The sequence below is a fragment of the Haliotis rubra genome, unplaced genomic scaffold, assembly GCF_003918875.1.
Source record: "Haliotis rubra isolate DU_JTF1 unplaced genomic scaffold, ASM391887v1 Scf695, whole genome shotgun sequence".
Lineage (NCBI taxonomy): Eukaryota > Metazoa > Mollusca > Gastropoda > Lepetellida > Haliotidae > Haliotis > Haliotis rubra.
This window is the reverse complement of record NW_025767407.1, coordinates 175,548-186,345: the sequence shown is the minus strand read 5'-3', so window position 1 is coordinate 186,345 and position 10,798 is coordinate 175,548. Positions and strand designations below refer to the sequence as shown.

General features: G+C 38.6%; 1 protein-coding gene across 1 annotated transcript; it reads right to left on the bottom strand.

Moving 5' to 3' along the window:
* Nucleotides 1–5,494: 5,494 nt before the first annotated feature.
* On the bottom strand, nucleotides 5,495–10,373 carry LOC124258503 (major facilitator superfamily domain-containing protein 4A-like). The gene is made up of 4 exons (XM_046692575.1): nucleotides 9,883–10,373; nucleotides 8,090–8,181; nucleotides 7,404–7,689; nucleotides 5,495–7,037 (listed from the first exon to the last, which is right to left on the bottom strand). Exons 2-4 carry the CDS (start codon nucleotides 8,144–8,146, stop codon nucleotides 5,968–5,970), a joined length of 1,413 nt encoding a protein of 470 aa, XP_046548531.1. The 5' UTR covers nucleotides 8,147–8,181; nucleotides 9,883–10,373; the 3' UTR covers nucleotides 5,495–5,967.
* Between the last annotated feature and the right edge of the window lie 425 nt (nucleotides 10,374–10,798).

Genomic DNA, 10,798 nt, shown 5'->3' with positions numbered 1-10,798 from the left:
TAAAAAATTCGTGTTGTGTCAGATATTAAAGGGAATGTATGTGTGCACGGTTGAAGAATATCTGAAAAGTAACACAAGATAATTAATAAATCCATTTAAGCCATTTTAATGCAGACGTTTGTATTGAAGACTTTTTGTTGTTGATATGTTGGATGGTTTAGAACGTAACAGCCTGTTATTCATTTTCCCAACCTCACAGTCTCGCTGTAGTATGGGGATGCAGGCTTTGGTGGAAACATACATGTTTCACGGGATGGTGGTATCTATCGATCGAAACTGAAAACTGTTTACTGAATAATATGTTACGCTCATTCTCTAAGTGGAGGGGTACATATAGCTCCGGAAAATATAGTTTCGTCACGCCGAAGACCCGGGTTTGATTCCCCGCATGGGTACGCGTTGAGCTCATTTCTGGAACATATAGTTTCGGAAGAAATATCCTCTTGACTGAGAATGTAATATGTAATCTGAGTGGAAAGTGAACAATTGTATGTAATACTGAATTTGTCACGAAAAATGGACGTAGTATGTCAGACGGAAAAATACGTTTCAGGAATTTATGACATGGTAGATTGTACAGACGGCTGTTTAGCTTTCCTTCCATTTTTGACAAGGGTGACATTTGTGCTTTCATGACACTGACACAGGTGTCTGAAATAACCTTTTGGTACAACGAATTTGAATTGGGATGAGATTTCTGACAGCCATGTATCTGTCCATGTTGTTTCTCCGATTTGTACACTGTTGTCAACAGTGAATAAAAACTCGTTCCGGTTTATCATGATGAATACACTACTTTCTCTGACTAACATTCATTGGAACGATCAGCGGTGCGGTAGCCTGGTAGTTAAAACGTTCGTTCGTCATGATGAAGACCCGGGTTCGATTCCCCGCATTGGTACGCGTGAAGCTCATTTCTGGTGTCCCCCGCCGCGATATTGCAATAATATTGCTAAAAGTGGCGTAACAAATCAACTTACTCACTGGAACAATGTCAGCATTTTACTGTGTTCCCTCTACTGCAAACCGTCGGATAAATGCTAGATTTTTTTTCAAGCATCTGCCGTTCTTCACCGCTCTGGTGGATTTTACAAGCAGATTGCTCACATGAAACTAATTTAGCCTGTGGGTCAGTCTGGTAAAACAGCCACACGTATACACAGCTGTTATCTGTGCTAAACCAATTTACCTTGGGCGGTGGGGTAGCCTAGTGGTGAAAGCGTTCGCTTGTCATGCCGAAGCCCCGTGATCGATTTCCCACATGGGCGTAAAAACTGAACTCACTCACTCACGCTACCCTACTAATAATTATAGACTTATCTGTTTGATTGTCTGGCTTCTTTACCGGGAGCCATCGCATGGCAGTACTGCTGTGCGGCGTCGGGCTGTAACTATTTATTAAAGTTTGTCAAATTGTGTGAATGGCGGGTGCTGTGAGTAGGGGAGGAGATGCTTACCTTTAGTTCCAATTCAACACGTGAGTGAGTGAGTTTAGTTTTACGCCGCACTCAGCAATATTCCAGCTATATAGCGGCGGTCTGTAAATAATCGAGTCTTGACCAGACAATCCAGTGATCAACAGCATGAGAATCAATCTGCGCAATTGAAAAACGGAGACATGTGTCAACCAAGTCAGCGTGCCTGTCCACCCGATCCCACTCACTCATGCAGTTATTCTAGCCAAACACCCCACAACCAAAACGCGTTTGCTTCTCCATGCACCTCGCCTGACAGTGTTCGCGTTAACGCAGAAACCTGCGTTTTTTACGCAAAAAAATAATAAAAACACGCAAAACATATTTTGCGTGCGTGTTTTGCACGCACAGATTGTGATTTACAGTTTATATTGTTATTGACAATACTGCATAATTAGACACTTCTCTCTACACTGAATATAATCGACATTCAAATAGACAATAAGAATTGTCACAAATAGTTTCACTAGAATATTTTTGATACATACACGGATTACATAACAATAACATCATATTATTATATTTCTCCACGTAAGTCGTTTATGTCTTAGCACTCGACATCATTAGCAGTCATAGGTCTTTTACAGTTGACTATCGGAAAATCCGTTAGTTGTGACGATATTTAGGATAATCTCGCCCAGGTTAGCGTCTTATCCTCCTTTTAACTGACTTGTCCGCCAAAACTACGTCACTCATATGCCATAATATATAATGAAATGGACAAGGGAATAATTAATCACATACACAGGATGTCATTGGTTACTGTCGAAGGAATTCCCAAGAGGTTGGTCATTTCAACCAATCAAAGCCCAGGTTGCAAATATTAATATGATCAGTAATAGGATCGATATGTAAAATCACTATTAACGATCGTCGATAGTCAGGAAGTGACTTCAACACACGGTACATGATAGGCAAACTATATTCACATAATGATCGTTCATTATATTCAAACACTGGTTAAAGCTTATAAAGTTAAAGCTTATGATTATAATTATGTGTTATGATAATGATGGTATTGTAATGAAAATTTCAGACGCAAAAGATTTGAACTACATACATGTAATTTTATTTCTGCCCGCACGGGTATAAAAACTACCGCAAACACTGCGCCGTCTTCAACTACAATTAACAAATGCAATAATATTCAGAATGCTTGACGTGTGGAATTGTACATGCGTTCATTAAGTCCTGTTTGACATAACTCATACTGTTACACGACTGAAAGCGTTGTGCCGGAAGCAAGCGGTAGTTGCATAAACTAATTGATACATTCATGGTAACATGTTGTGTTTGATCTACAATGGAGTACCATCAGTTACTTTGCTAACGATTACATGGTTGTCTGCACATTGAGATCATATTCATAAAATTACAAAGTATTTGTGCTGCTCAGAGGAAATTGGTGTATTTAAGCTGTCTCAAGGTCTTCTTTTTTGGGAAAACGTCTTTTCGCATCAATAATACTTCAGATTGTTAGTTTGCGATATAACAGACGAAATGGGAATCTGTGCTCGGAATATACAGTACAAACGTGCTCAAAGGATTTGATGTATTGTCAGTCGGGATCAACCAGTGAAGATCCGGGTTAGAATGGGTCTTCAGCAACCCATGCTTGTCATAAGAGGGGACTAACTGGGTCAGGCTCGCTGACTAGGTTGACACATGCCATCGTATCCCGATTGCGTAGATCGATCCTCATGCTGGTGGTCACTGGATTGTCAGGTCCAGACTCGATTACTTTTTCACAGCGGCTATATAGCTGGCTTATTGTTGAGTTAACAAACAAACGAAAATGATACGCTTCCCCAAACAAGTGGGGCTTTTGTTGTATGTTTGGGTATGATGCGACTAACGGAATCGGGTGGTCAGGCTCGCTGACTTGGTTGACACATGTCATCGGTTCCAAGTTGCGCAGATTGATGCCCATGCTGTTGATCACTAGATTGTCTGGTCAAGACTCGATTATTTACAGACCGCCGCCATATAGCTGGAATATTGCTGAGTGCTGCGTAAAACTAAACTTACTCACTCAATGTTGTATGTTTGGATAAAACAAATATTGTGGTTTATATAAATGTCGGCATTGTAACAAACAAACACAAACAAACAAACACTAATCAGATCAAAATCAGCTCGTCATCATATCTATCAACTGAATATAATCAATCAAATCCGTGGCTAAAATTGCGAGTCAGGTCACTAAAGCAGAAACGAATAACTTTTATTAACATTACCAAAAGCATGTGATTTTCAGCTCTAAAGTTGTCTTGTATTGAGAATGTGTTTTCAACCAGTTTAGTCAGCCATTCCAATATTAATTGCATAAAATGTTACGGGTCCCGAGGGTGATGCAAATCGATTTATAATTATTTGTTCCATCCTGATATGATTGAAATATAACCGCAAAATCATTTAGTGTAGATATGTGAAATGGTTGGTTTACTTTCTGTTTATGATGATATTTACGAAGAACAACTGCTCAACTGTAACTGCATGTATGTATCATGTAATGCCAGTACACATCCACAATTAACAAAATATTAATTTCTTTTTCTAATTGGTATAATATATCAATAATTAAAGGTATTTTATTCAAATTACATATAAATGACTTTGTGCATTACAGATATCTATTGGTGCAAAGAGATAAACATTTACACTATTGATTTGTTTGTGTGGGAATTTGAAACGTGTTTAGAATATGAAGGTTTATAAGGCTTGGCCTAATAAAAGTCAAACATTGCATTATCTACTATGATTATCTGATTAAGGTAACAGAAAACTGGTTGATGACACGGCAAGTCAGAAAATATTATATCAGTATGAAGTTTAATACAATCTACATAAGAAGAGATGAAATTTGTAAGGTCTTAAGGTCTTAATAAGATGAAAACGTATAGGGTGTAAGCATCCATGAATATGTGTATGCATACGTGAAGTCTAAGATTCGAATATTTAGATAGATTTCTATCAAAATTCACATTTGTTAAAAATGTACAGACGAACATACGTATGATAGTAACATGTACCGCTAGTTGCGCATAACATAGATTGGACAGGTAAGACAAGTATATGTACGTCCGTATGTTTGTGTAATACTATTTAATACTCGATTTTGATTATATGAACTTCAGGCAGATTTAAGTAACATTCATATACATTGTATCAAAGTATTTAGCAACAAAGTTGTTGATAATCTGGTCCAGATTCGATTATATACCAATCATGTAACCTTGTCGGACAGCCTGCTTTTAGTCGATGGCCCTTGACACTGTTCTGAATCCACCACATTATAAAATGTCAAGACACAGACACATCAGTTTGGATAGAAAGGTGAGGTCAGGTGAGGTCAGGTGAGGTGAAATTGGGTTTAACGTCGTGCTTATGACGACCTGCATGCGTGTGTATGTGTATGTGCAGCTGCTTGTACTAGCCCAGACTTAAGCTGGTTTTATAGTACCAGCCCACTGAGATACCATGCCGCAGTGAAGCATAAATTCCCCACTCAGACACATTATACTGACTCCGAGCCGACCAGTCCTTGTTGTACCCATTTATGCCGAGCGCCAGGAAGGGACCAACAAGTACCATATTTTAACGTCTTTTGGTATGACGCGGTCGGGGATCGAACCCGCGACCTTCCGCTCTCCGTTGGATAAAAAGAGCAGTGGATAGCACAGTATATAAATCGTTAGCTCATGGCCATGGCAACTCGGGTTTAATTTTCCACATGCGTTCATTCAGAAGACATAAGAATAAGTTTTGATTGAAATGTCGATACTTAACCTCTAAATTAGCTTTGATCATGTTCAGGTTTGATCCATGCAATCTCAGCTTTTGCCATTAGTGAACCAATTGCAGTGTTTGTTAAGAAGGTGATTGTCTGAAGCAGGGCAATCACCAGGAGACCTTATTGCAAAAATGCAAATTGACCTGTAAAATATAAATGTAACTGTAAAAAGCCAATACGTTATGAATAAGTTTTATTTTAAAACATTTACATTGTTAATATTGTTTACTCTGTTTGGTTACGGCAGAGACAACAGCTTTGTGAGTTCTCCTGAACATTGCAATCATGTGTGGAAAAGTGTAATATCTAACTCATTTTAGAAACTGTATAACAGAGTAACGCCAAAATGTTCCAGTATACAATAGGAAGGCCTTAGTTTAGCGTATGACCCACGTAGGATTCAAACGACACAAAGACATCCATTACACCACATGCAGATAGACACTGCTAATAGTAAGGAATACCCAGAAAGGGAACTCGATGATACATACCATCTGAATCACTTATGACAAAAGTATAGTCCAACTTCTGATCCTAATATATTCCATTCATAAATACATTATTTTATACAGTTACCTAGCACCGTGATAATTGCATTGTTTCCAAAAGAGAGAGCATATCAGAACTTCTGGTCATAATATCTGCCATTCAGGAAGCAGAAACACTCGATTCATGGTCCCTATTGATATAGATTCTTATTTATTTCACGTAATTACCTAGCACTGTGAGAACAACAAATAGCATTAGTTCAAAAAGAGACAGGAATATAATGAAATACAAATACCAATCCACCCCAAAATAGCCGACCACTTGACCCGTTAGGTACTGCAAAAGAAACATACCAGTGAAGTTGGCAAACGTGCAGATGCCAGTCACCACTGGTGTCAAAGTAACGCAGGTCCTGCACCAGGCCAATGACGCCGCCAAAAGAGGACCGGTGAAGAGGCCGACTGCCATGGATCCAATCCACAGCCAAACTTCACCAAACTCGCTTAGAAACAGCACTGCTACCGACGCCACCAACACCCCAATGAGACAAGTGTAAATTAAAACTGATTGTCTCATACGCAAGCTAAGGACTGTTCCAAGAATCCTGCCAAGTGTGAACAGCATCCAAAATGCAGATGTCATCGTAGCCATGCTCTGCGTACTGAGATGAAGGTAACTTTCAACACCATAGACAGATAGATAACCACTATAAGCAAATGGTAAGCCACCAAAAGGAATATATGCAGGAACTAGACATACATAAAATATGATAGTTTTAAGTCTACCATTCGAGTTTTGTCCTGCTTCTAGGTTGTTATAACCGCTGCTATTTTCTTCATTTTTCTCATACGAATTACTGTTTCTCTCACAAATGAACAATACGATGAATCCCAGAAGTGCTACCAACTGAAACGAGCCTATTATTATGTAGATAATGTACACTTGTGATTTTTGTGCGATCGTGGAGGAATTTGTTAAAGCATACTTAGATGCCGTCACTGCGTAATCCTGATTGGACTCATTATTCCTTGTCAACGGAATAGATATGTTCGATGTTAAAGGAAACCCACCATTAGAGTAATTTATTCTTTGTATTGAAAAAGTTCTGTCGTTCAAGAATCCATTGTTCTCTGTCCAGTTTCGACATGCCCCTTCTCGATCAGTAAGGAAAGGCTGGGCAATAAGGGGACCGACAATGCTTCCAACAGATGAAGATATGAACACGCCGTGAATAATGGCCGAAGGTCCAGGGAAGGCTACGTTACACTGGTGAACAACACCTGCAAAAGAACAGTAGTGGGATTAATTCCATGCTAAATGGTTGAACGTTTGTCAACACCACGTTAATCGATTACACATTTGCACTCCGAGCTGTAGCGGCACATGCTAAAGTTGGAAAGGCACCCAGATCAACCATTCTGATGTTATTCCGGTTCTGACACAATGGAGGCACTGGCAGTGGAACACTGCTATATAGCCAAGGCAACCATTTTCATAATCAAAATAAATTGCTAGTAAGGAAAAGGCCATTGTGCAATTCAGATATCATTTTAAATTAAATAACTGATGATACTGAAAACACAATGTTTTAGCGAAAAGTATAATTATAATTTAAATGAAATGATAAATTTATGCAATTTACTCACAATTTATGCTGCACGCCGTAGCTATGCCTGTAACACCAAGAGCCACACAAGCTATGATGAAATGCGTTGTCATGGCAAATAGAAAAAGGCATGTCCCCTGGAGTAGAAGGCAAACCACAAGTACTAGGTTTGAATCCACAAACTTCAACAAAACCATTGAGCCAAGACACCCTGTACCTTCAGCAATACCAAGTACAAGGAAGAGGTTTGACGTTTCCAAAAGACTGGCATTGAAGAGATCCTTGAGATCGAGTAAAGATGGTCCAAAAGAACCAGCAAAGGTCCCCTGTGGAAGGAAATTGATCGAAATTGAAAGCCAGTTTGAATTTCTTGGCTAAAACAACCCATTTCATAGTGGTATGGGATGTTGTAATGGGGCCGGTATAATACAGGGTATGTTTTCAGTCACAGTTTCAAGAATTGATTCTCTGAAAGGAGAATAAGGAAAACCTTGGCATGGTAAGGTTTTAATGACCAACTCCGAGTATGGGCGGTGGGGTAGTCTAGTGGTTATAGCGTCCGCTCGTCACACCGAAGACCCGGGTTCGATTCACCTCATGGGTACAGTGTGTGTGAAGCCCATTTCTGGTGTCCCATTGCTGGAGGATTGCTAAAGCGGTGTAAAACCATACTCACTCACTCACTAGAAGTTAATGCAGTTGCCATGTTTGGCTACTGTTACTTACAAAGAAGAAGAGAATATACATCCACAAAGATAATTTGAGTGCGTTGCTTGGTTTCATAGTTGCTGAAGTGGTCTTTGTTGAAGATCAATTACCTGTAGAAACGACAGAAAACCTATTTCAGACATGCAGCTAAGCTAATTGTTTTGTTTGCACATGATGTACCAAAACATGAATGCTTGGACTTGCGCATTATCACAATTTGGATTACATATGATGTAAATATAGAAATGTTTAACATATGTTGAAGTAATATATTGTCTCCATTGAAAAGGCTAATTAAAGTTTCTTCATTCTTTGCCAGCAACTTGTGTTAAATTGCTGGCACATTTAAGAAATGTTAACGATTTATATGTGTCTTAAACTCTTCACCACATCTTTAATTTAGCCTATATTTTAGTCTATATACAGGCATCTATCTTCTTTGTTATGTTTGACATACATTTTTAACTGACGGAATCATGACGGTGATGCAATTCCAACGAACAAAAGGTAACCAAATCCCGAATATCGAATCGATATCAGAAGCTTTGTCTCTACCAGATTAAGAAAAAATGTATGAATATTGTAATCATTTCACATACATGTGCGTCCAATAGTCATGTTTAGACATAAAATGACATACGAGATGGACCTGCGTTTCAGTGACCGATTTTAACAGTAGAAATTAATGTGATATCCATGATAGGCAATATTAAACTCGCATGTTAATATGATGTGCATGTGTTACCACTGAAAGTTGATGTATACCTTTGTTATTGGAAGAGACATCGGAATGGTTGTAGTTTTAGAAACATCAATGCTTTAATAATTAATCTATTTCTCTCGTACATGAACATGAAACGTGAAGCCTAAATCCAAAACCTATGTTATTTTATTTGCATTATCCATTAATATCTGTAGACATGTGCTACGTACTAAACTACTTTTCGACATTTCAGGGGGTATTTTCGAATTGTATTTCTCCAAGCTGGCAAACTACACTCGAAATTTGAACATTGTAGTCAATAATGTTTCTGAATGAAAATTGTGGTTTGAACAGGCCCTACCTCCAGATGAGATGCTGTTGGTTTTCATATATGCAAGCTTAAGGCTACTTGAGAACTATTCAAACATGCAATGACTGCCAGAGACGACTAACGGGATCGGGTGATCAGGCTCGTTGACTTGGTTGATGCATGTAGATATATGCTCATGATGTCTATAACTAGATGACCGCCTCCGTGGTGTAGTGGTTAAAGCGTCCGCCCGGAGAGTGGAAGGTCGCCGGGTTCAATCCCCGACCACGTCATACCAAAAGACGTTAAAATATGGTACTTGTTGGTCCCTGCCTGGCGCTCGGCATTAATGGGTACAACAAGGACTGGTCGGCTCGGAGTCAGTATATTGTGTCTGTTAACAATCGGTCACTGAAATGCAGGTCCATCTTATATGACATTTTATGTCATTTTATGTGAAATAATTACCATATTCATACATTTATTTCTTAATCTGGTAGGGACAAAGCTTCTGATATCGATCCGACATTCGATATTCGGGATTTGGTTACCTTTAGTTCGTTGGAATTGCATCACCGCCATGATTCCGTCAGTTAAAAAGCTTCACTGCGGCATGGTATTTCAGTGGGCTAGCACTATAAAACCAGCTTAAGTCTGGGCTAGTACAAGCAGCCGCACATACACATGCACACGCATGCACGTCGTCATATGAACGAAATATTCTCAAGTACGACGTTAAACCCAATTTCAACTCACCTCAAACAGGCAGTGCCGACGAAATGTGTAAGCAATACTCACGGATGAAGGAAAGATCAAACATTTCAATCCCGTTTGGAATAGCAGTCAGGGCACTTTGTGAGGTATCTAATCATTGGAATAATGCTTGACAATCAATTTTAAAATTAATGAGAACAGCTGCTAACATGAAAATGTTTTCTGATTGGATCGCTTCATGAACACAAATATATCAACGCAGCGAGACGAAAATTTATTAGATTCAGATACAATGAAATAAACATCACAGTTATTGGGACATGGACAGTCATGTTACATCGACAAAGCCACATTCTTTGCGAAACAACTAAGGCAATATTACAATACAGTTTTAGTTTTCGTTCATTAATCTAGTTATTTAGGAATACACTTTTACATGTTCATGCATATATCAACGGGAAAAGGTTAATGTAATTTATAGATAATTAAAATACAAGTGAATATATGCAATACATGCTGCATTTTTCAATTAATATTCCTGAAGACATCTCGAATTTAAGGTTGTGCATGTCAAGGTGGTTGAATAGATGCGTACTTTGGAAACAACCACCTTGACATGCACAACCTTAAATTCGAAATGCAAGTGATTGCCACACCCGAAATTAACATTGATAATATTGACTCATAGCAACAATATTCTTTTAGGTCGTGCTGCTACCAGCTATGGATTTCGCTAATGATTTTATTATGATAAACAGACATGATCAGGATTAGTATATTCATATAAATAGAACATATACATAATTTCACAGCTGCTTTCATCTTGTTGCTAATTAAGGTATCTGTTTGTTGAGACCCATTGTCAGTCTGAGACACCAAACTTGGTATCTTTGCCCTTATCATATACCAAGGTAACATAAATGTTGTTTTCTTATTTAAGTGGCATTTAGAAGCTGGTATGATGAAGAGCAACAAATTTAATTGATAGCTTCTTCATTGC

Coding starts and splice junctions, on each gene's coding strand:
- LOC124258503 (XM_046692575.1), bottom strand. CDS start 8,146: ATGAAACCAAGCAACGCACTCAAATTATCTTTGTGGATGTATATTCTC. Junction 7,690..8,089: donor TGTATATTCTCTTCTTCTTT/GTAAGTAACAGT, acceptor TTCCTTCCACAG/GGGACCTTTGCTGGTTCTTT. Junction 7,038..7,403: donor TACGGCGTGCAGCATAAATT/GTGAGTAAATTG, acceptor GTTCTTTTGCAG/GTGTTGTTCACCAGTGTAAC.